The 26354-nt window shown below is 42.8% G+C and overlaps 1 protein-coding gene across 9 annotated transcripts in view; it reads right to left on the reverse strand.

The window, feature by feature from the left end:
* Positions 1–368: 368 nt before the first annotated feature.
* ablim3 (actin binding LIM protein family, member 3) overlaps positions 369–26354 on the reverse strand; it is a 48327-nt gene continuing 22341 nt past the window's right edge. For 2 of the 9 annotated variants that reach the window (XM_074648149.1, XM_074648148.1), the window contains exons 3-23: positions 25159–25342; positions 20017–20132; positions 16979–17105; positions 16757–16850; positions 13033–13120; positions 12856–12914; positions 12677–12748; positions 10435–10596; positions 9343–9372; positions 9073–9199; positions 8289–8384; positions 7934–7984; positions 5503–5637; positions 5228–5298; positions 4850–5018; positions 3646–3675; positions 3216–3271; positions 2911–2977; positions 2796–2806; positions 2583–2663; positions 369–1697 (exon numbers count right to left, since the gene is read on the reverse strand). In XM_074648149.1, the coding sequence (XP_074504250.1) occupies positions 1584–1697; positions 2583–2663; positions 2796–2806; positions 2911–2977; positions 3216–3271; positions 3646–3675; positions 4850–5018; positions 5228–5298; positions 5503–5637; positions 7934–7984; positions 8289–8384; positions 9073–9199; positions 9343–9372; positions 10435–10596; positions 12677–12748; positions 12856–12914; positions 13033–13120; positions 16757–16850; positions 16979–17105; positions 20017–20132; positions 25159–25342 (1940 nt within the window). In that variant the 3' untranslated portion in view covers positions 369–1583. The remainder of the gene's footprint in view (positions 1698–2582; positions 2664–2795; positions 2807–2910; positions 2978–3215; positions 3272–3645; positions 3676–4849; positions 5019–5227; positions 5299–5502; positions 5638–7933; positions 7985–8288; positions 8385–9072; positions 9200–9342; positions 9373–10434; positions 10597–12676; positions 12749–12855; positions 12915–13032; positions 13121–16756; positions 16851–16978; positions 17106–20016; positions 20133–25158; positions 25343–26354) is intronic. The other 7 variants (XM_074648150.1, XM_074648154.1, XM_074648153.1 and 4 more) reach the window with 7 other exon arrangements.

The following is a 26354-nucleotide window of genomic DNA, read 5'->3' on the forward strand; positions in this document are numbered from 1 at the left end:
AGTTTGCTTAATTCACAGCCTACAAAACATCAAAATGGTGTAAAAACAACGACGCTGTTTTCCCGGGGTCATGTTCGGCGACGGACCGCATCTTGGCCGGAAGCAGTCTCCCACTGGTTGCCTGGCAACTGGCTGCAGGGCAAAGAAATGGCGGAACTTTGTCTCTTGTGTTTTTGTTCAGATAAAATATGTCAACAGGAGAATTTTTAGAGGTGCTGGTTACCTATGGACAGAGCCAGGTGAGCTTTACCCCGTTTACAGTCTTTATGACAAGCCTTCAAGCTCGCAAATGCGCCAATAATTCGCAAAATGTCAAACTTTAAAAGTGCATGGTTCCCAACGACAAATAAAAAAACATAGACTGAATTTGTTTCAAGTTTAATTTTTAGTGACAAAATCAAAAATAACAGTATTCAAAGGAAGTAAAGTCTTCAACAACCCTGGATCTTTGTCAGTGTGTTAAATACCTTGCAGAGCATTTCATCGTGAGTGAATATAATCTCTGTAGCTACAAAATTATTGGATTATCATTCTAAAAGAATATCAACAATAGTGAATGGATGACTACAGTCCTCATCCTAAAACATTTAGTCATCATTCTATTGCAATGAGCTGGAAAACATGGAACAGGAGGACTGAATTGGTGTTTTTACTCACAGATCCATGTGTTTTACTATTTAATCTACTGGATTGCACATTCTTTTAGGTTACCACACAGCTGCACAGTGAACTGTATCTATTGGTGGTGACCTTTTAACTATTTAACCAGAACATTACATGGAAGTGATCTGCTAATCTGTATATTTGCATTCTCACTTTGGTTTTCATTTGCACACAAATCAATGCAGGTCACAGATACAATTGGAAAAAAAGTTGTGTGTCCACCTCAGATTGTTACTTGTTTCATTCTATATCAATTAGTGTAAACCAGAGTGACACAGTATTTCAGGTGAAAGAGCAAAAACAGGGGAAACAGGTAAACAAAATGCATCCTTATAAACCAAAGCAAAGTGTCGCTGTATGCTCACACACTCAACTCTTTTCATCTAATCATTCACGCTGATAAAGTGTCATAAATGATAGACTGCATCTACATTCTACTCATTCAGATTGCTGGTGCTGCACACTCATAACTAAGAGAGCATAACAAATAAGGCAAAGCCAAAATTCTCCTCTTCTATGTTTTAGTACTGCGGTCTCTGGTCACAGACATCCCCACATGTGGCTTTATAGGGGCACAGTAATGCCTTCCTCCCTCCTTCAGACTTAAGAAAAGCACATCGCTAATGTACTACGGTCTCTATTGCTTACACACCACTCCAGCACACAGCCACAGTTGCACTGGCAGCCACGTAACAGTTTATCAGTCCATCTGTGCATAATATCCCTGTGACCTTTCCTCTCGATATCTCCAGTCCACGCTGGTGTGACCAGGATTTGGTTCGTCTTTACGAGGAGGTCTAGAACAGGTTTCTCAGCCATGGCAGTGAAACTGAGCAGAAGACTACCTATCACTCTCTTCCCCTCCTACAGTCTCTCGCTCTAGTAAATATGGCAGTATTCAACAGACGTCCCATATGTTATTAAAACAGTCGGGCCTGTTTCTTGAGCTCATTTCTCTTCCACAGAGCCAGCCGGTCGAAATCCTCCACAGTCATGCCAAACACTTGGAGGAACTCCTCTGGTGACAGGTGACGCTGAGAACACAAAGGATATAGAGATGAAACACAGTTATCACATTGTCATTTTTTAACAGTACCCAATTAAGTGACACATTCCACTAATATACTATTCTTTTCAAATAGGCCTTAGTTACCATTAAAGATACCAATGTTATAATGACAAACATTATTTTCTTTTGGATTAAAGTCAATATTTTAGGCAAAAAAAACAACTAAATGCATGAATGTATGGCTGCAACTGAAAACAATTTCAATGTTGATGAATCTGTCAATTATTTTGATCGATTAATCGATTATTTGTTTGGTCTATAAATTGTGAAAAATTATAAAAATGTCAATCAGTGTTTCCCAAAGCCCAAGATGACGTCCTCAAATGTCTTGTTTTGTCCACAACTCAAAGATATTCAGTTTACTGTCATAGAGGAGTAAAGAAACCAGAAAATATTCACATTTAAGAATCTGGAATCAGAAAATTTTAATTTTTTTTTCTTAAAAGAATTACTCAAACCGATTAATTGATTATAGTTATAAATAGTTGTAAATTAATTTAATAGTTGAAAACTAACTGATTAGTTGTTTAGTTGTTGCAGCTCTACATGAATGAATAGGAATGTAGCATTTTCAACCAGAATTACATAACCAGCACCGGACCATAATGTACAAACATAATATTGAGGGAAAATATAATTGTACAGTTCAATGAATATAGAGTTTTTTAAATACTAAGAATATTGTACAGAGTTTGGTTGGTGGCTTGTCAGAAGTCTCTTAGGTAGGTGGGATTCTGCTGTGGGTATAGCCTTTGTATTTCTAAAATCCTCTCTACACCATTAGTTTTAAACTAGACCAGGGATAACTTATTCCCAGCACAGTTTTCCTAATAGCCCATTCATAATTTACCTCCAGTCTGGCTCTGTCGGCCTCTTTGGGCAGCCTGTTGCGACCTCTGGTGGTGACGATGAGCGCCTCATAGGGGTAAATCTGCAGAGAGAGAAAGAGGCAGCCATGCTTTATCAAACTTTGGACACCGAGTTACAGTAACACTGGGATTATTTGACATAAAGGCTAACTCACATGGAATGAATTATTCAAATGATTAATTAAAAACCTTACCTTGTACTCTGCTGGGAGGAAAGAAAGAAAATGAAGTCAGTACAACAGAAAAAAACGGTGAATTAATTGCTTCAATCTAATAAGGGGTAGGTGTTTTAAATTCAAATTAAATTACCTCTGCTTCCCCAGTTGACCTCGCTGCCACTGTCATACTGGTACTGGTAGCAGTCTGCACTCTGAGGCTGCAGAGAGGGGACAGAGACTTAAACATCAACAGATACTGGCACATTTTCGCCTGAGATATGTAAACATAATAAGATAAGGGAATAACAACAGCACTAACAATACCCTAATTCCAGTGCCTCGAGGTTAATGACAATTTCACATAACAGATGCAATTTCAAAGATGTTGGACCCATCAGAAATGAGCCCTAGGCCTGAATAATTAATACAGCTAATCACGCTGTGTTGTGGTCTCACCCTCTGGATGCCGTTGCGTCCGTATCCTGGTAGCGAGGCGGACTTACAGACAAAATCTAAAATACAGAAAGCAGTAGTAAATATAACCTTAGTCAAGCCAACAGTTTCTTAAATTTACAATTATTTTCATGTAGTTTGGCATCTGGAAATCATACGATCAATACCAGGTCAGTGCCAGAAGATGGCGCTCATGGCTAACCAAAAAAAATCCTAAAATTCCAGATGTGTGCACACAATGCTGGAGCTTTGTTGATGTAAGGTCACTGAATCCAGCACAAACACATCATTTATGACCCAATACAATCTTCCATTCAAAAGCTAAATATAAAAGATAACATTTCAACAAACCAGAACCCCCTCAGAACTGAGGTGGTCTGCATTAAGCTTAAATCCTGATAGAATATTTCTGAAATATAAATGATAAACTCACCACTATCAGCGCTGTACTGAGATCTGGGAGCTGTGAAATAAAGAGATCATAGTTACAAGACATTTCAATTATTGCCCAAAAAAACCCACAAATGCTGCAGCATTTTAATCTGCCCTGCTCTAAATTTGGATTAAATTCCTCCAAAAATATTCAGGGGGAGATGGCTGTAGAGATTTGACAGCCATCTGTCTAGTTAGAGGCGTTAACAAAGAAACAGAAAAAGGAGCAAGTTGGGTACCCATCAAGCCCTGGGAGGAACACACAACATCAAAGGGGCAACAAGGCAGAAAGAGGCCAGGCAGGACTGGTTCAGGGGAAAAAAATATAAAAACAAAGACACACTGCATGCTCCACCATCTAATCGCAAAACACAGCTTGTATGGTTACAAGCCGCCTTTGTTGCCTTTCAACCGTAGCCAACAGAGTCCCGTTCAGTTGAGTCCCCTCCCATCAGAGAACCAGCTTTAATGAGAGATCTTACTGCTCATAAATAAACCAGGATATGGGACACCAGCTGTGAGAGCGAGAGAGTGAGATAGATACTCAGATAGATGGATGGATAGATAAGAGAGATGAGAGAGAGTTAACAGAGTAGAATATAGAGAGCGATATCAGGAGAGAGAGGAGGAGGAGAAACAAGTGAGGAGACAGAGCGAGGAAGTGAAAAAGAAGGGAACTGTTGGATAGTGATGGAGAAAGGCTGGTGTCTGAACGTCAGGGGCTAAAATAACAGTCCCACTGTGTGATCAGTGAAGCTTGGTCCTTACAAACAGAACCAACTGGTAGCTTCAGGTCCGGCTTTATCACATCTGGCACACCTAGTTGAGCGCTCTTCTCTCGGTAGCTTCAGGATCAGTGTGATCAGACATCCCCACAACAATGACAGGCCACATCTGCTGCTGCTGCTGCTGCTGGCCTACCGCAGGTTCGGCAGCAGCTGTTCAGCTATCTTTCCATCTCAATAAACCGCCCCGCCTGCAGCAGCCTTGACCCTCTCTGACCTGCATCCACAACCTCACTGCCCTCCTGCTCCAAACCCTGATGACAGCAGATACCGAGGATCATAAAAAAGCCCTTGTGGCAGAACATACGACACATCTGGGAGGGCCAAAATACATGGCTGCACAGGCATGAACTCGCAGAAGCAGAAAGCAGATGAGACAAAGAGGGAGATGCATAGATAGGGGGCAGGGTGGATCCTTACATCCGTTGACAGTGTTGTTGTACGCCGTGCTGCCGTAGCCTGTAGTGTTGAGTGTTTCCTTGCTCCCACTACGAGAATTCCTCGCACTGCCCCAGGGGTCGTTGTCATAGGAACCAGATCTGGCTTTCATCTCCTCCTTTAGGATCATCCTCCCGATGCCACTCCCGATCTGAGAGGGAGCGAGGAAAGAGGGCAGAAGGGGGGGTAGAAAAAAAGAAAGTGCTAATTTAATGTACAGTGAATACAAAATGGAGAAAGAGGGAGGAGGAGGAGGATAGTTTAGGCACCATACCATAAGAAGTGCATTATTTATGGGTGTTTCAGAGGAGGTGACTTTCTTCAACATCAGGTTGAGAAAGAAAATAACGAAGCTCTTACTCTTTGAAGACCCTGACTCCAAGTCTCTTCATCTCCTCCTGTCGAGAAGCGTCTTCTCGGCACTCTATAGGCTGGGAGAGAAACCAGATAAAAGAGATCCCCTTGTATGAATATAGAGCTCAGAGTGGAACGCAGTGGGTGAGTGAATAAATATGACAACAACACAGTCACAAAAGGAGCTGTACTACTTCTACGTCCTTGTTTGGTCCAGCCTAAAATAAAAAAAATGCAGCTTACTATGCAGCTAAACTCAGTGAAATGAGACTGTTTCATACCCCGGGGGGAGCTGGTGTACGGGCAGTAGTCAGACTCGGACTGGCTGTATGGCTCAGGAGAGTAGGTGGACAGTCTGGAGGATCTGAGGATGTCCTCGCTGGTCCTGCTTTTGGTGGCTGCGTCCACATGATTGTCTGTGAAGAAACGGAGAGGTTAGGAGAGAGAAAAAACAGACAGAACCAAAGCAATCGTGTTAAAGAAATAGTTTGACATCTTGGGAAATATATTCATTCACTTGTTTCATGTTAAGCTAATCTAACTGTCTCCTGGCTCCAGCCTCGTGGTGTCAATCTTCCCATCTAGCTCTTGACAAGAACAAGAATAAGCTATTTCCCAAGATGTCAGACTATCCCTCTAAGGAGGAAAATGTGTTAATGAATATCACAAAGATGTACAGCCAAGAGTACATTTAGGCTATATATCATCATATCCACCATTCCTGTCAGAAGAGATCAATATTTCAGCCAGCAGCATGAAAATAACCAGCATTAGAGTGAGTTCGGTTACTGCTCGGCCTGAGGCACAGGCCGTCGCTTTGTGAGTGGTGTGAGGCGATGATGTTGATGCCACTCTGCACTAAAGCACAGTCAATGGGAGTCAATGGATGCGACATGCAGCGTACTGTCAGATAGATCGCTCTTCACTCTGTTAGCCATTAGCCATGCCGGCCCCCCGATCCATGATCCATTGAATTCCTATACACATGATACACGACACCGACGGCAGACATTCTCATCTTTGGGACACTTTCAGCTTGACGACACACACACGCACACACACACACATATTCGGAGCAAAGTTTGACAGCAGATTCTGTCAGAGGAAGTATGGCTGTAGAGTATCGACACAGGATGACAAGCACAGACACATACTGTACCCACCCACACACAGACAAGAAGACATATGGAATATCTATCTAGCGACAGTGAGTGATACAGCGAAAGGAGGGAGATACTTACAGTGGCAAGGTCGCCAGGTAAAGTGAAGCAGAAGGTGGAAGGAAGTGAATAAAAGTGATTGGATGCGATAAAAAAGAGGTGAAAAGAAAAGGGAAACATTATTGGAGCGTCTCCAAAGAGAGATGTGACAATGTGAGAGCTTTTTCTACCCATACGGAGAACAGTGACAAAGCCAAAAACACAGGCATCTGATCTTTTCTATACAGGTAGCAAACTTGTTAACTGAGTAGTACATAACAGGCCTTTTATACACACAGCACGTGGCTTTGGATTTACATCAATCCTGTTAAGTGCTGAGGCAAGAGAAAATAATAATCAATAGCTGTTTAGGAGGACATAAAGTATGAGAAGGATCAATGTGACTTAAGTGTGTGCAGAATGTCCGTATTCTAACAAGCTTAAAGGTCTTTGAACTTGCCATTTACTTAGCTTTTCATAAGCAAAAATGTGTCATGGGAACATTATGGCCAGTTATGTACTAATTATAGCTGAGAAACATAGAAGGGTGAAAGTGTCTAAACACGGGTCGACACTAACTACCCCACAAATATCAACACGTACAGTACAGAAGAACATGCAGGACAACAACAAAGATAAACTATCCTCCATCAAGAGGTCTTGTGATTCTCAGCTGAAAAGCATTTTCCGGTGTTGATGTGACAAGCTTGGCTGAAGTGCATTTCAGTTTAATGGCTTGTAAAAAAGGCAAAAATAGCATCTGGTGTTAACCGCGCTGCTGTGTTATTTGACTGAACGACAACATAAATCCACACAATTAGGAAATCAGACTTCCCTCTCACACACTCCCTCTGTTTTCCACCAGAGAAACGAAGAGAACAGCTGTCTCCGGATTCAAACAATTACCATTAAAGTACTGCCTCCTTAAATCCCACACTGACCACTGGTTAACTACTGTAGGTTAGGCTGTGTCTCCACAGCACATATAAATTCCAGTTGTAATACACTTTTCCACTGTGCTTTGTCCCATTGTTCTGCTCTATTCTGGTGAATTGTGTGTCCTCAGAGTCCCATGTACTCAACACTTGTCACGCCTGAGCAGCCTTCACTTCATCCAGGGTCTATTCCATAACCCCATTTTGCAGACGAGAACCTGTCGTGCTGCGTGAGCTGCACGCAGAAGCGGGCATGTGCTTGAAAACATTGCTCTTTTGCATTCAGCCACTTACTAATGCAATAAATCTATCTTTGAAAAGAGCTGCACAAGTCAAACTCTATTTTCCTTTGTGCATTTTTAAACACAGTGTCAATCTTTTCCATTTATCTGGTTTTGTTATCGACGGCTTCAATCTCATTAATGACTGGAGTATCAATACTAATCAATGCTAAATCACATGGGGCCGTTGAAAAACATCAATAGGTGAGTAGAAGCATCTACATCGAGTACTCAAACACAGCATGACTAAACTGACAGGAGGACAGGCAGGCTAAGGCGGGGCCTACTGCACTGTACCCGTTTTCGTATAGATGGGAGGCTTCCTGTAGATGTTGGGGTCCCCTGTGGCTGAGGAGAGAGAGAGGAGATGGAGAGGTGAAACGTGGAGGTGTAAAGGAGGAGAGGGTGTGAGTGTGTGTCGGGATGATCGGAAGGGTCGAGGTGGAGGTAGAAGGGTGTGGTTGTAAAGGAAGGTAAAGACGCAGTATGACGGGGGATAATGTGCCAGAGAAATTATGTGCGGTATAAAAATACGACTTAGTCACATTTTCACACACTCTGATTCCCGCGGAACTTGAAATGAATGATTTGCATTAGTGAATAATGATGTATGAGGTCGTGAGTAGTGCAATGAGGCGATGGGGAGTCCTACCTGGTACATGAAAATGTCTAGGGGGCTGGTTTGTGGTGGGTGTGCTTGACCGCCCATCTTGGCCGTAACAAGGTGAACTCCTGCCACTCTCAGAGCCTGCAGCCAGCCACAGCCAATCACAGCAAAGGAAACATGAGCATGAAGGAAGGCCTCAGCACAAGTTTCATCCATGCAAGGTGAAAACCAAACAGCCTAAACATTCATTCAAATTACAAAGTGATATTGGAATAACTATTCCACTTGTGCAATCACAAAGGTTATTATTGACTTGTCTTCCTGTGACAGTAATTACAGTGTCAAAGCACATGTGTAAGAGTTAAATGAGATGACAGCCAAGGAGCAACTGCAGCATATGAGATAGTCAAACAACTATTTGTTAATACTGTATATAAGAGTGGTGATGACGTTTAAATGAAAATGACAAGCAATTTGATATCTCTTAAAGGAATAGTGCGACATTTTGGGGATAATTTGTTTTCTTTAAGATTTAGATGAGAAGATTGATACCACTCTCATGAAAGAGAGTGGTATCAATCTTCTCATCTCAACATCAGCATGAGAGCAAAAAGGCATATTCCCCAAATTGTTGAACTATTCATTTAAACAACTTTAGTAGAATCATTCCAAAAATTTAAAATGACTCAGCTCAGAAACTCTATTGTGCTTGTTCAAATTGCATTTCACATTAAGAAAAGCACGATTGACTTCATTAAAAAAATAATCAATAGACTGATATTAAACTCTGAGGTTATGGCAGACAACTAGTGAATACCATCTGACTCACCAGGGTAGGCATAGTGCTGAGGAGAGCGAGGCATGATGGGTGACATGCCCTGACGACTAAACGTAGGCGAGTCAATATAACCTGGACTGGAGCACCGCCTCTGCTTTATATCCAGGCTGTCGAAGTCCTGAAAAGATAAACAGAGACAAGGTACAAGTGAGAAAAGGGCAGAGGGCAACAAGTAGACAAATAGCTTAGTGACAGGTCAAAATTACAACAGTTCAACTTGTTTAAACTCGTCTTAAGTGCTCTGCTAGGAAGAATGCTTACCTGAGAATAGGGAGAGAGTGTCCCAAGTGACTGGAGAATCAGTGGAGAGACAAGAGTTAGCGTTTATAACAATATATCACATATCATGTATTTACAGGATCACAAGATGAGACAGTCTTTTCAAATTCAATCTATGCTTTGTTTTATCCTACATGGATGATTGTTGGGGTTTTCTGCATGGGACAAAGTGATGACTAGAAGCCACATCTTTATTTTAATGTCAGTTAAAGGAATAGTTCGGCATTTTGAGAAAAAAGCTTATTCATGTTCTTGCCAAGAGTTTGATGAGAAGGATACCACTCTCATGTCTGTCTAAAGCTTACCAATTAACTATCTATATATATTTGGGTTTATTCATACACAAACCAAAATGTAAAAATGTCAAGTTGTTGTTTGTTTGAACCATTTCTTGGTTTGGCTTTATTAGTGAGCTTTAAAGGTGCTGGTACTGATTTTTTAAACTTTGGACATGGACAGGCTAGCAGTTTCCCCCTGTTCCCAGTCTTTATGCTAAGCTAAGCTAATCGCCTGCTGGCTCTAGCGAAGTGAATAAGTGTATTTCCCAAAAATGTCGAATTGTCAGGCTTTTAGTATGGTGCATAATATGTAAAAAAGAAACTGATATGGATTGTCTGCATGTTGTAAAATCCACCAATCTGAACAAATGCTACAAAATATTCATAAGTACCTCCGGCTCACCATTTTCAAAATTAAATTTCACTGAAAATTCCCAGGATTTTAAAATTAAGTTTGGTTAAAAATCATTTTATCTCAAAGAAGTTGTAAGTAAAAAAAAACATCAATTAACTTGTCAAACTAACAAGTGTTTGCTCTGAAAGCGGTATTTTTAAATCCAATTTTCTATTAAAATTTCAATTTCACATTTGACCAAATCAAAATAATCCATTCAATAAATTTTTCCCAAATAAAAAATGAAAATAATGAGCCCTACAAATACTATATGACTGAGTTGTAATGATGATACACATTTCCTATCAGCACAGCTCCATCTAAAAACTACACAAACGTTTTTCCTGAACACCAACAATGAGACCAATGCTAAGGTTGGCCTGGAGTGTGTAGCAGTAGTACCTCCCCATAGCTGTAAGTTTCTAGCCTGTCATCAGAGGTGTATCTGTGGTAGGGCTGGTATGAGGAGGATATGAGGTCTGGCTGTTGGACCTCGTATATGGCCTTGACCTTTGGCAGGGCAGCTAGGTCCTTATAATCTAGGATCTGATTCTCCACTCTGGCCTGGAGAGAGGACACACACATACACCCACCAAACACAGAGACAACAGCAACAAGACCCAACATCAACCACCATGGACAATGCACAGTAACAAAGTAGAATGGAGACACCACCAGTGACGGTGAGCAGATCATGCAGCGGTAAGAGGAATGAGAAAGAGCTGATGAAGCACACACAAGCCTGCACATGCACACACGTGTGTGCGCTCATCAAAAAGTACACATGTACGCTGCAGAACTTGACAGCAGTGTCAGCCATTGACCTTCAGGAGCTCAGCATGTGCGAGAAAGAGAGTGGAGGAAGCAAAGACAGCTAGAGAGAGAGAGAGAGAGAGAAGACAGTATGGACGACAAGCATGCTTACACTGCACTTCTCCCTCATCCATCACCTTAAACAGAAAGGTCATTGATTATGAGGCGAGAGCAGCGCAGGGCAGGGCTGAGCAGAGAGCGGTGACTCCTGCTTGCATGCAGACAACCCTTGACATGCTAATACCGCCGACATGCAGCAGCAGCACTCAGCAGGCTGCCAAGCAGCACAGTTGGACACGGTTCCATTTCTGGCTGAGGCCTCGTTTTGAAATGGAACGGGTCCAACTCTGCAATGCACAGAGTGACAACCTTCAAATAAACCTGGTATGTTCCCTAATTAGCCTCTCTCTATGTACGTATATACTGTATATGTAGGAAGCACTGATTTGGTGATTTGTCACATCAAAACATGTTTAGGTTTCTAGTTTAAAACTGGAATAAATTTGGTTGGAATATGACAGGACATTTAACCATTTTTTCAAATTTAATTTCACTTTAATATGCCTTGACTTTTTGAAATTTCATTCCCTTTCTTGTGGACAGTATTTAGCTTACAGGTGGGATACCTGCTTTGTAACCTAGAGAGTCTACAGTTATGCTAAGTGGCTCTGTAAGGCTGTACTTACGCGGACGTGCCAAAAACTACAGTTCTTCAAATGGCCACTAGAGGCTGGCTCCAAAAGGGAGTCAATCTCCCTAGACCCCCATGTTAAAATGCCCAACTTCAAAGCAGAAATAAACATGTTAACAGCGTGGTACAAAAAACAGTTTTGGTCTCTATAGCTAATTTCCAGACAGCTGTATGGGGGGTGAATTTTGATTTTTGGATTAGCCGGGAATTCGGCTGTCGTCACTGCCAAGATGGTTACGACCAGAGCCACCTACTTTGAACTTCACAACGGCTCTTCAGAAACCTATAGGAGACTACGTCCATCTTTTGTACAGTCCTATGACTCTATGACAGTAGGTACAGCGGTACTGTGAGTTAAATGCCAACATCAGCATGCTAACATGCTCACAGTGTAAATGTTAACATGCCCCGATGGTGGCTCTAGAAGAAAAGTCAATGGATCACCAAAGTCACCAAAGTGAATATCTGTGAAAAACTTCAGAGGTGGTAGAATATATTGACTTGGTGACATGAATGTCCGTTAAAAATTTTGCACCAATCCATCTTCTAGATGTTGATCTATTTCACTGGACGTTTGATAAAATTTGACCTGATTGTTGGAAACTCAAGGGCTCACCAATGTCATTCAGATTCTTCCTCTGGGGACCATGAATGTCCCATCCATTAAATAGCTGTTGAGAATTTCATTCTGGACCAAAGTGCTGGACCGCCTGACTCTGCCATTCCCAGAGCCACAATGCTAAGGTTGATGAACATTTTTAGTTTTCTCCCAAATTGATCCCAGTTGTAACCTATACGTAACCTAACCTACATGTGTTTTTCAACCTACAAATCAGTATATAATCAGTACTCTCTGGGAGCTGATGACTGAAGATGGTCATCACAGATATAAACCACGTTGTGACAAGAAGATACTTTATAATTTTCTCACTGCTTCTTAACTCGTGCCACATCACTGACAACAGAGGTTAGGGCACAGACAAGTGAACAGGCCAAGGGGAGTGAGCAGCCTCTCAGGTTGGTGCTTAACCATTCAAGCCTCTGGGTAGTGCGTGTGTTTCCGTTGTAAAAAATTGTGCTTTCAGGGTGAGCTCGGTGGCAGTGGCAGCTAAAAGTGAATAAAAGCTGTGGGCTACTCACGCATATAACCCTACTGGGAGAGCCTATGGAGGAGCCCGGTGGGGAGATGGAGGCTTCTGACAGGCGTCTGTGCTGTGAGGTACAAACAGACGAAGACAAAAAGGGGAGCAGAGGACGCACACAGTGAGCAAATTATAGTTCATTTTATCTTAACATTTTCATTTCAAACTCCATCTCACCCTGAGTCTCCTCTCTGCCCTCGCTGCCTGCTTGCATAATGGGTGCCACACCTCGCAACCTGAAGAAGAAGAGAGAGATAAGAGGAGATTGGCTTTGTGTGCTCCCACATGCAATGCGTTGATCTGGATGGGAAAGTGCTCTACTTTATGTGTGTGTGTGTGATGTATCGGCATCACCTGTCAGGTACATTTCCTCTCCCTCTTTGAACATCGTGTTACAGCGGGAGCATCGAGCGCAGGTCGGATGGTAGTGTTTCCCTCCCGCCTGTGAGGAGGAGAGGAGCGAAGAGGAGGTGTGACTGAACATAAATTATCATCATAGTTTCACAGAGCGAGGGCTAATCTACAAATGAGCAGGTCATTATCTCCATATGTTTTCTCCTTGTATATCACCTGGCCACCAATGGCCTCATAATGTACTGATTGCATGGCCTGTAGTTGTTCATCAGCATACAGCAACCACATGATAGCCACCACCTATTATCCCCCACGCCATAATTAGAGCATAAAGATCCCTGTAGGTCTTAAGTGTGTGTGTGTATATGTGTGTGTGTGCAGGACAGAGAGAAAGAGGGAAGTAGGTGGCCATGTTAAGTGAAGGACACAAGAGTGCGATACATGTCCTTGGACGTTCAGAGCGCCCCCGAGGGAGCACATCCAAACAGGTGAAATGGACACATGAAATGATGCAGTGTGATGTCACCGCGTCGGCTCCGTCCATTAATCCAGTCCGGCTCGTGGTCCTGATGTTTCTCACATGCGTCTCTGCGGAGGCTGACGGCCGAGGCGTGGCCCCCGTCCCGTCACCTCTGCCTTCCTGACACGCCATTAGAGAATTTCTATTTATAGAAGCACCGCTGACATGTGGCCGGTGTCGAGGAGACCTGAACCGTTTCATCTGAACACACCCAGCACGTGTGTTTGAGTGTGTGTGTGTGGGTTAGTGTATTATGTCATTTTCTGCTGCATTGACTTTCCCCGCTTTTCAGAAAACTGATACTTCCATGTGATGTGCAGGAAACCAGGTCTCTTTGACGAATGTCTCCAAAGAATTGTTCAGTATGGTTCTTAATCGTATCGAAGCTGCATTTTAACCAATCCCTGATCTCCTTGTCTGTCTCAGGTTACTCTGAAAGGAAAGCCAGGAGAGGATGCAGCACTTCCATCCTGTGCTTTCCGAGCAACAGAGCGTTTACCGTCTCTGGTTGTACGGTATCAGTTCAACAACTGCTGTTACCGCTTCTAATGAGGCCCCCATTTTCTCCGGTGGCATTAATAGGCTGCTATATTTATTGCCGGACTAAGCTGCCGAGGAAGGAAGGAGAGGGAAAGAAGTGACACCAGAGAAAGGAGGTTTTATGCTCCTCTTTCTTTCGCTTCCTGTCTTTATTTCTCCCCTTCTCCATCTCATCTAAACTGCTCATTAAATTAACAACCACCGGCTCTGGAAAGTTGGACTGAAGGGGGGCTCTGTGGAACAAGCCTAATCATCAACACAGACACAAACACAGACAGATCAGTCTGGGTTTTCAATGGAGGAGAGAAGAAGGAGTCAGTGCAGCAAACTCCAAAAAACATTATGATGAAATGTTACTTTACTTACAGATAAGTAATTATCATGTATTGTTATCTGTGCAGCGTTATTTTTGGAGACAAAAACTATGATAAAAAAAAAATTTTCACAACAAAAAACATAAAAAATAAATACAAAAAATAGTTGTTGAAAACAAGAACTATGATGAAATGTCCATTCCATCCATCTGCAACCGCTTATCCCGTTAGGGGTCGCGGGGGGGCTGGAGCCGATCCCAGCCGACATTGGGCGAAGGCAGGGTACACCCTGGACAGGTCGCCAGTCCATCGCAGGGCTGACACATAGAGACAGACAACCATTCACGCTCACATTCACACCTACGGGCAATTTAGAGTCAACAATTAACCTAACCTGCATGTCTTTGGACTGTGGGAGGAAACCGGAGTACCCGGAGAAAACCCACGCTAACACGGGGAGAACATGCAAACTCCACACAGAAGGGTCCCAAGCCGGATTCGAACCTGCAACCCTCTAGCTGTGAGGCGCCAGTGCTAACCACTGCACCACCGTGCAGCCTATGATGAAATGAATAACATTTTTTGGCAACAAATAAAAACTAAGACTAACGACGAATAAGACGGACAAATGGAAGTCTTATTCAACTATATCCCCATGGCATGGTGCTACTTTCTGGCTTTACATTCGTTTGGACTCAGAAACAAGCTTTTGATTTTATTCATGTAAAAACCTCGTTATGAAGCTTACTCCGATATACGTTGTTTTGCGAGATTCCTCATTTCCCAGAATCTCTATAAAGGAGTCGGCGAGTGCAAAGTTAGCTTGACCTATAGAGTCACATTGGCCACATTTTTGGGAAATATGCCAGGTTGAAATACACTGTAATTTTCCTTTAAAGAGAACCCATCATGCTTTTGTGCTTTTCCCCTTTCCTTTAGTGTGTTATATAGTTTTTTTGTGCAGGTAAAAGCTTTAAAGTTACAAACCCCAAAGTCCACGCCAAAGCAGTTACTCTCCCCCACAGATACACTGCTCCTGAACAGCCTGAAACGCCTTGCTTGAAGTCCCACCTTTTCTTCCGTAACACGGTGATGTCACCAAGTAACACATAGCATAACGGCTAGTTTGGCCCGCGCTCAATTAAAGTTGGTTAGAGTGGAGTATGACAAAAATAAAGCGTTTTTTGAACATTAAAGCATGTAAACATGTTCTAGTATAAAACTCTAAATACAAGTATGCACCTGAAAATGAGCATAATAGGTCCTCTTTAAAATCAGGTGCCAGAATGAACACAACATCTGGAATATATTTGTTATTCTCATCCTAAATGAATACTGTATGTTTGGGGAGTTAGTGTTCCTGGATCTGACTTTCTGTGAGTCCAATAGTTGCATCTTAAAGATCATTATGATATCAAATTTTGACAGGAGAAAAGAATGAATGTCATGCGTGCCAGCACACACAAGTGATCAGAGACAGAGAGAGATAGAGGGAAAAGAGAGAGAGAGAGTGAGGGAGTCTCACAGATAAAGGCTGACATGTCCCCATGTCTATAAATAGCCCAGAGAGGCTGACAGTCAGGAACAAAACACTTTACACCAGCCATTCTGACAAGCAAAGGAGCACAGGGACAACAAGGCCCCGCGTGTGTGTGTGTCTGTGCATGTGTCCGACAAAGTTTAGTTCCCTCTCCTCAGGTCCCGACAGATGAAACACATCCTCCAGAGACTCTTCCAAAACATTTAATTAGCATGTGCACTTTATCGCTTTCATTATTTTCAAACCTACTCCCCTCATTATTTTCCCTTCACTTCTTTCCTTCCTCTTCCTCTGCTCTCCTCTCTCCACTGTTGACTCCTTCCTCCATCTCTTTTTAAAGTGCTTCAGCACAACACAAAGCACCCATTTCTGTCACTGCAGAATTTGCTTTCTGTGTCTATCCTTCCCTTCACTCTTTACTCTCTGATCTTTTTATAACTCCTTTTTCCTCTCAGCTGCTTACACGTTGTTACGATTCAATCCAGCTTTTTTGCTTCCTGTTAGTGCAGGTAGGCCCGACTGTGCTGCTAAAACAGTGAAAAAGTGGATACGCACCAAATGTTTGACCAGGCTAACGCACAGCAGCTGAATGTGAAAGTTTTGGTTTAAAATTCTTTATCAGCCTCAAATCTTAAGTCGCTCAGTCCCTGCAGCACAGCGGGGCTTAAACAGAGGCGACTGCTCGATTCTGATAACGCTGATCACACTCAGTCATCATGGTCAACTCCCAATTTGGATTTCTGTATTACTGCAGAATTCTGTGGGGCTAAATCTCCGTTAACATGTGTTGAAATGTGGTCCAGTTCTTACCTCCAGAACCCTTCCACTGATGTATCTGCTGCAGGTTTCACATTTCACCCCGTACTGGGCGTGGTAATCTGCCTCACAGTATGGCACTCCATCCCTGCAACATAGAGAAAAAAAACGGCTGTAGCATGTCTGGAGATAAACTGGTTCTGAAAACTCCAGTATGTCCATTTGCATGTCTCTTCTGAGTGAGACGTGAGAATCACATGCTCTTTGCACACTCACTTGCTGATGTACTCTCCGGTGAGGACCATGTTGCAGGTCCGACATCTGAAGCAGCTGACGTGCCACTGCTTCTCCAGCGCCAGGAGAGACTGACCCTGCTTGATCTCGGCTCTACACCCGGCACAGTCTGGAGAAGGAACGTGTGTGAAAGAAAAAAGGAAGAAGAATGGGAAAAGAGACATGAAGAGGGGAAGAGAAAAGAAGTGGAGAGGAGGAAAAAAGGCAAAGGAAGAGAGAGACAAAGTGAGCTAAGGTATAATTGTACATCTTTAAACACCCGCCGTGCTCAGCCCCTTTGGCACAGCCACCTTCTTAATCAATAGCCGTACTAATGCGGGACATTGCAGAGCTGTGAGGCTTGTTCTCACAACTGTAAGCACTGTTAAACATGATTGAATGCAGGCAGGAAGCAAGTGTCGCTGAAATAGCCTCAGGGCAAAAGCAGATGCATAAAATCCCCCTCACATGAGACATGTATGAATCTCTGTGTCTGTTTCTCCCTTACACACACTAGCATACTAGCTAACACTCCATTTCCATCAGAAGGACGCCCCAGCAGGCGTTATTGACCACCACGAACAGGGCAAAGAAGAAGCAGGACAGCACGGAGGCTACAAATGATGCATGGCTGCAGAGTGACAAAATGCTGGAAAAAAAGGGTCAGCGCTCCATTTGTTTCTATTTGGAAGACGTTTGGCCCAGTTTGACCTTTACTGACCCGGTCTACTGCCCCCTGAGAGAAGCCTGGAGTCACAGGGGACCACTCCACTCTGTCCTGTCAGCCAAGAAGACAAACGGTGTTTTGCAGTAAAAAAAAAAAACTGCAGTGTATTGAGTTGGGTTTCTGCAGTCCAAATAAATCTCAGCTGTCATTTGGTGGTGATAGTGCTATAGAGTCAGGATTTCAGCCCCAGACTGTGGCTGCACACGGCTGATTTACCAAGTCACGATACATTTCCCCTTTTAAGCCACCGACTGAATTTGGTATTAGAACGTCAAAAAAATTATGTAACGGAGCTTGTGATAAGAAATTGTTATGGTTACACAGAAATTAACACTGAATGACTCAGGGAAAAAAACTGCTGTTGTTGCATCACTGGCTGCACCCCAGTCTGAGGGGTTTTCATCAGCTGTCAAAAGCAAAACATGACATCACTAATTGTGGCCTGCGCAACGTGTTTAAACATTTTAACTCAAAGACATCTCTGCAGCAGCTTCCTGCTCTCTGTGATTTAGTGTTTATTCATCCTTTAAAGGAATAGTTTTTGGGAAATACTTAATACGCTTCCTTGATGTGTTCAATGAGAAGATCAATTCCACTCTCATGTCTGTGCCGCTCAATGTGACGTCACTGCACAGCCAGCAGGCGGTTAGCTTAGCTTGGCATAAAGACTAAAAACGGGAACCTGGTTCTGTCGGAAGAACAAAAAAAAAAAAAATAGTCCAGCACATAAGCCCCTGTAAAACCACAAATTGTTGTTTTTATACTTTGTATTTGAGTGGATTAAACAAACAATATAGAACATTTAATTAGTGAGCATTAGAGGAGCTGGTTGGCAGATTTTGTTTCTGTTTGGACAGAGCCGTTTCTCCCCATTTCCACCCAGTTATGTTTGTGTGTATATATATGGGGTGGGGGGCATGTTTGCCTTTCATTGATAGTATATAGTTAAGAGGCAAGTAAATGGTGTAGGAAGAGACTGCAGGGAAATGACATGCAGCAAATCTCCCCGACCGGATTGAACTGGGAATGTTGCAGTTTACATGGCAGCCTACTCCTCTTAACCTCTCCGTCAATGTGAACTCTAGTTGTCATACATTGCAGATTTACTACATTCAACAAATTATTCACCCATAATGACAAATTCGGGGTGTCATCCACTCTGTCTGAAGGTCACAAAATCTGCCTACCATCACCTCTAAAGCTCACCAGTTCATACACTAAATCTTGTTTATTTAATCCGTAAAAGAAGTAGGTGCTGATAGGCAGATTTTGTTACCTTCGGACAGAGCTAGAAACTGTGCTAAACTAAGCTGCCAGCCTGCTGGTGGTAGCTTCATATTAACCAACGAGTCATGAGAGTGGCATCAATCTCTTCATCTAACTCGGCAAGAAAGCGAATAAGCGTGTTTCCAAAACGTTGAACTACTGCGTCAAGGAGACACAAAGAAGGATTAAGTAAAACGTTGATTAAGGTTAGAAAACTACATTTCTCAGGACAAGGGTTTGGTTCATTGATGCGTATACAAGCAAACGTCCACTGATAACACTTTCCACCATGTTATCTAAAGCCTTTTCCCACTAAAATAATCATTTTGTTCAGGCTAAATGGATTTCTACCACTTTTTTGCGCACAAAGCATATATTAGCATTCTTAAATAGTATCAAAACGACAGAGGAACAGGCTGTAAAAGCCAGTGCATTACATTTAGAGTCTGCACTCTGTGTCCCCTCTCATGCACTGCCTCCTCATAAGACAGAATGATGAACACGTACCTGGGGAGCCGTTTGGATTTCACTCTGCTGAATGGAGTGATCTGGGTGGGACAGTTATTCACTGCCTCTCCACCATCTGTTATTACCGCACAGTCAGTGAGCGGCAGCCTGCTGTCTGTATGCCACACTTTGCAAATGATTCACTATCAATCACTATTGCTCTGTTGTGGGAATCCTAATTTGTCATTTTCCTGCTTTATTCTGAAAGTGTGAGGACTATGGATACCTGTCTAATAACACACAGGATATTAATCTCATTATATACTTGTGTTCATGCAGGAATGTGTGACTGATGAAAAAAAAATCATCTATTCTCTGCATGTTTGGCGATGACAGTAATGAATGAATGATGTGTCTGTTTGTGTTGTATAATTCTCAGCTGGCAGATCAGCGCGACAGGTCGGACCACTGATTTGACAGACACTTGATTAGCTAAATGAGCTAAATAGGCCTTGTGGACACATCGTATTAGACTCAGCGCACTGTAAGCGCCCGGTGGCCCTAAGCGGAACGGACGGAGCGAGGCGGACGCCGGACTTACGGCTGGGCCCGTGGATCTTGATCGGTTCATTTGGCTTGACGAGAGTGCGGGAGCAATGCTGGCACACGCAGTCCTTTCCGCTGAACGTCACTCGGTCTCCGATGGGGAAGGGTTTACTGAGGAGGACAAGAAAAGAGAGAGAGAGAGAGAGAGAGAATTAGAAAACAAGCACACAATAGGAGATAAAAATGCCTGCGGTGATTCTGTGTGTTTGCATTACACCAAAGTGTACACACGGAAATAACAAATGGGTGCTGGCAGGAACATGATTGGGTGACAGGCAGGCCGTAATCCTGATGACACAAGCTAAATACAGTCTGACATTCTCTATGAGCCTGAAAATACATTTCCAAACAGTGGAGGCGACGGGTTAATAGGACGTTGATTGTTGCACGAGCACCTGGCTGCTCTGTGATTAAGGAGGCGATAATGTGACGCTGCCACGGGCTTCTAAAAGGCAAACGGTCTCTCTCAGTGAGAATGAAAACTTATTAGGGAGACCGTGCGGAGTGCATACTGATCTTAACCGCCTCTTTCTCTCTCGGTCTGTCCGCCCAGTTCGCTCTGCCTCCCTGCACAGCTGGAGCCACCAGGTCACAGTTTTCGTCACCGCTTTAACACTTAACTATTAAGAAGAGTACACACTAAAACAAGCAGAGTACATGACAGCAAAACGGCGCCTATGAAATTAAATTTACCACGTTATGAATGATGCGCCGTTTTGTCTCTCTTCTGTCGTATCATCGTAGAGACGGATTGATTTCTTTATGACTGGGGAGGATGTGTGAATGAATGGGGAGCTAAAAGGCTTAGGGAAGGCTGTTTAAAAGACATACACGGCAGTAATCCTTTTACTTCCCCGCCGAGGCCTAGAGCCGCAGCCAAGACCCAGAGGGAGGCTAGAGTCTCCAGCAGAGCTCCCAGTCAGCACAGTACATCCGTGTACGCACTTAGAGATGTACAGAGGCAAGCATGTAGAAAGGCTTGTGCAATATATACACGAAGCTGCGGACGTTGTGAGCCCTAGAACGAGTGTTTCTAGGGAGCTGTTTTACAACTGCCACTGTCTAAATACAGTATGTGTGTGTTTGTGTTGAGGGAACTAGCACATACAGTGTTCTAAGTTTGCTTCTTTGTGCTTTTATGTTATTCTAAAAAGGGCAACATGCATACAGAATGGACGGACAAGTGAGCAGAACAGAGACGTTTCATCACACAAATTATTCAACAAAGGGTCTGATTCATTTTTATTTCACCCTTTAGTTCATTCCAACGTGAACCATCTGTTTGTAAACTAAAGAACATTTTTGAATTTAACCGACAGGAGCAAGGAGGGCTACATGATTATGGCCAAAATGATAATCACGATATTTTGATCAATATTAAGATCACAAATATTTATCACGATTATTCATTGACTTTAGGGACAAGATCATTTTTATTGCACTTTCACATTTAAATAAACAGAGCACTGCTTTCTCTTCCATGTCCTACATTTCTGCTAATGTACAAATCTTTGCATCAAAATAAGACTTGTCCTTATTCACAGTGCATCTCCTAGAAGCAAAATAAAATTGTACCAAAACTTTTGGGCTTGGGAGTTATTCGTGTTTTGTCTTAGAACTTTAACCCTTTCACAGTGTGTTTTAATTTCATCAAAGTTTATAGTAACATCTTGATCACCTAAAAATGTCTTATTCAGCGTTCAGTTGTGCTTAGCTCCAACCTCTCGTGTCTCTGTTTGCCGAAAAACCACGATGGAGACGGCTAAAAAGCCAAACTCGAGGCTCCAAAACAGCCATCCACAAACCAATGGGTGACGTCTTGGTGACTAGGTCCACTTCTTATATACAGTCTATGGGCATGACAGCTCCCCAAAAGTAATGCCAAAATGGAGCACACATTTTAAACATCAACATCGCAGTCGATCATGTTCGCTTTATTGTGGGAAACCAAAATCGTGATTAATATTCGATTAATTGTGCAGCCCTATGAGCAAACACACTTAACAGAGAAAACTAGAGAAGTCTGTATTTGACACATGAAGCCTGATATCTAGGTTTGTATCCGTGTCCACTTCCAAGCATAAATCTTGCATGTATAAGCGCCCGAGCATATACGTCCCAGTCTATAGTCCAACTGAAGCGCAGGAAATGCTGCGACGTGATGTGTGTTAGTCTGTGTTTGACCTTGTCTTTACCTGTGTGTTGCGCTCACTCCCTCAAGACACTCTTGCCTTGTCAGCCTTTCTCAGCGCTTTAAAAATTTACTCTGTTTACATATTTAATGCATGTTTTTTTATCCCCCCCACCCACCAACCCCCCTCTTTTTTCCTAAACTGGCCACAGAAGTGAAGCTATTTCTGGCTTTAGCGATGTGCCCTCTGGCTTTGATCGTGGGCGCTTTCTCTAAAAACATCAGCTCGGAGAAGTGAAACTTGCGATCTGCCTTCATTAGAGCTGATGACAAAGAGAAAGAGAAGGATGATGATTAAGAGATAAAGGAAGACGATGGGATGCGGATGGTGATTAAGAGCAGGGAGATGATGACGGTAATGATGATGAGGAGGAGGAGGAGGAGGAGGAGGAGGAGGAGGAGGAGGAGGAGGAGGAGGAGGAGGAGGAGAAGGAAAATACTATGGGAAAAATAGAGGAGGTACAAGAAAGAAAGCAATGTGACAGAGGGCAGACGGAGCAGGAAAGAAGAGATTCACCCGTGGGCTTCTCGCTGTCTCTTCCAGTTGACTCCACACACACACACACACACACACACACACAGACATCCGCGTCACTGCCAGCAGGACTGCTCCACTGACTGTCTCCGGCCAGTTGGTGTCAGTTCAGTTTTTGTGCCGAGGGCTGCTGGGCATGACCGCATGGTTATCAGCCAATGTCAAGCAGATACACAACAACTGACAAACACTAATCTGCTGGAGGGAGGTAAAGGAAGATCACTCTTATGTAAACATTATAACAGAGCGAAACAAGCAGTGAGAAGGGCATTTTTTTTAAGAATGGGGCTTGAGAGAGAAAGAGAAGGGAGAGGGAAAATGGAGTGAAATGGTGAAAATAAAAATGAAAAGGGGGCCGACAGGGATGCTGCTGACTCTTACTTCGTTCAGGAGGAGCTTAACACGAACACTGATGGAGGTCAGAGGAGAGATGGCCTACTTTTACTAAATCTAACAGCGTGAAACACCAGGTCAGCTCTCTTTTTGGAATCGTGTCTCGACTAAGCAAAACGACAGACCGGCGCTTCAGTCTAATCAGACATTTATTGACATTCAGGAGCCGAGATAAGACTGAAGCATGAGCTGAATGGCATTATTAAACCCCCCCCCTATAAAGTCACCTTTGCATTTCTTATTTTGAAAGATGCAACTTGTGTAGGATGATTTGAGGAAGGATTTCATGGTCATGAGGTAGAAAACATACATTTCTTATTCAGCAGCTCCATAATTCATCTCCTGTTCTCTGTCCTCTACAGGCTACTTTCACTCATGAATCAGAACTTTTGCGCTTCATCCCAGTACAGAACAGATACAGACGTGATGAAATAAAAGAAAAAATGGATAAAATACAATATTATGTAGAGTGTTATGCTTAAGTAGCAATGTATACTACTAGGAGTAGGCAATATGGATAAAATCCTTTATCATATATTGTAATATCAATACATATTGTCACATTTTTTCTGGAAAAACATCAGCATGCAAAGAAAAAGTAGCTGTTAATGGATAAAATAATCAGATGGGATGTTTGTTTTTGTAATCCTGCATTTTAAAGCTGTGCTAATAAATATTTTCATATTAATGATGGATGACATGATGCCTATCGTGACAAACTCAGAGAGATATATCACCTAACTGTGCTTCCTCTCAGCTCAGTGATGCTTTTTAGGGTTTTTCCGTTCACTATTTTGGTTTTGCGGCCCATAACTGTACTGTTTTGGTCATCAACATTGTTTCCAGCCACAGCAGGCAGCAGATGGTGGAGTTGGTGGAGAATATTGCACTTACATTTTCTTGGTGGCCAGAATCACGACTCCATATATATATATATATATATCCATATATATACATGGAGTCGTGATTCTGGCTAACTAACACTTAACACTCAAAAACAATAATTAGGCTGAGAGGAAGAGCAGTTGGGTGATAAATCTCTGTGAGTTTGTCACGACAGACATAATTTTATCCATCATTAATATAAAAATATTCGTTAGTACAGCTTTGAAACACAGAATTACAAAAACAAACATCCCGTCTGGTTATTCTGCATTTGTCTGCCAGATGCGAAACTAACAGTTTGTACCATAAAGCAGTCATGCTCATTGATTTGATATTAAAGGACTAATGTTTAACAATTAGGGGGATCTATTGGCATAAATGGAATATCATATTAATAAGTATGTTTTTCTTAGTGTATAATCACCTGAAAGGAGTTGTTGTGTTTCCGTTACCTTAGAATGAGCAGTTTATATTTATATTATATTTATCTATATAGCGAGCGGATACCCTCCCCCGGAGTCTACCATGTTGCAACGCCATGTTTCAACAGTAGCCTAGAACGGACAAACCTAACACTGTTAACTTTTCCTCCTTAGGCCGGAGTCGATAACGTTACTCGCTCCCATTGCCGCCTCTCTCTCTTGCTTCACCACTCACTTCCCACGTACACACACACTCTTAGCACTCTACTAGGACCATCGTGTTTTCGCATCGGCCACTGTAGCAATCCTAAACGCCTGGCACACGGGAGAAGTTGTAATCTGCAACCTCACCACTAGATACCGCCAGATCCCACACACTGTTCCTTTAATGGGTAGCTATTACAGAATGAACACTAAATCATGTGACAGTTGACAATTTTGTATCGTCTTATAGCAACTGGTAGACAGAAACTAGCTGATGAACATAGTGGAGCATTTAGCAGCTTAAGAACCAGGTATCATTCTGTCACTGGTTGGTAGAGTCCAGAAAGCATAAAAGTAGGGTGAATATTGGACTTACTTTTGCCAGGCGTTCAGAAACACGACTCAAATGCAATAATGTTGGTATGTTATTGCCCAACCATACTGTATGTACTAATGCTGTAACCGTCTATATACAGTAGGAGATTGTGTGTGTATGTGTGTATGTACCTGCAGACACTGCAGACGAAGCACTTGGGGTGGTACGTGCGTCCCAGAGCGGAGACCACCTCTCCTGTGATGAAACTGTCACAGCGGTCGCAGCGTGTACCGTACAGACGCTGATAGTCTGCCGTGCAGATGTACTCGCCCTTCTTCTGGAAGAAGCCCGATCGTGCCAGATCACAGTTACACACTGTGGAGAGAGCGGGTGGGAGACAGAGAGAAATCAGGACACTCAAAACACTAAAGCATGTGGATGTCATGTGCTCTTAAAATCAAATTACATAACAAAACACTCAGCAGCATTAAGTGTTTCGTCGAAGTTTTTCTATGTTTCTTGCATTAGACTTTGACAGTCGGAGCACCCTGTTTTCTACCTGTCTGTGTGTGCATGCATGTGTGCTCGTTTGTGGTGTGTGTATGTTTGTCTTCACACTTGACTGCTAGGGAAGTTATTCCGCTCCAGACAGTGGTGAGCCAATTTTCTCTGATGGGAATATAATGATATAATCAGTGGAAAAGTCATTTTGTGCTAAACAATGTGAAGCCAGAGACAAAACAACAGACCGCAAGTTCCCAGCATCATCAGAACATCGACTGCAGGCTCATTAGATACCAATGGGGAAGGCACCGAAATCATTTGCTGTGTATGCACAAGGTGAATTCTCAGTTTGTGTGTGCGTGTCTCTATATTGTGTATCCTAAGCAGACCAATGTATGCTACAGCGCTTTGCCATGTAACTGAGAGTAAATTCCAGTGGGTGTAATAGTATAGCTAAGAGGCGTTTTCACGGATCAGTGGCCAGTGCGGTTGCTGGTCTCTGGTTTCTCTCAGTCTATGCGGTTTACCGACAGGAAGAGCTGACAGTTATTGTAACCTCCGGCTGGAAAAAAATACTATGACCTGAGACACGTGGCACTGATGAAGGTCACATGGTGCTATGTTAAACAAATCCAGATTTTCCGCAATAGAATATATACAAAAAAGTCACTACTTTCAAAAATGTTATTAAGCAAGTGCAGAATTTCTTGAAAGTAGCATCAAGAGAACGTAAACCTTCACCACTATTGAACTTCAGCCTCTGGGCATTATAGGCATGACCCTATGATTACTCCCCTGGCTCTATGATTATACAAGTTACCATGTAACACAACTTCAACCATTATGTAATGGCTCAGCTGGTAATGACACACGCACCAACGGC

This window comes from Sebastes fasciatus, chromosome 10 (assembly GCF_043250625.1).
Source record: "Sebastes fasciatus isolate fSebFas1 chromosome 10, fSebFas1.pri, whole genome shotgun sequence".
Classification (NCBI taxonomy): Eukaryota; Metazoa; Chordata; class Actinopteri; order Perciformes; family Sebastidae; genus Sebastes; species Sebastes fasciatus.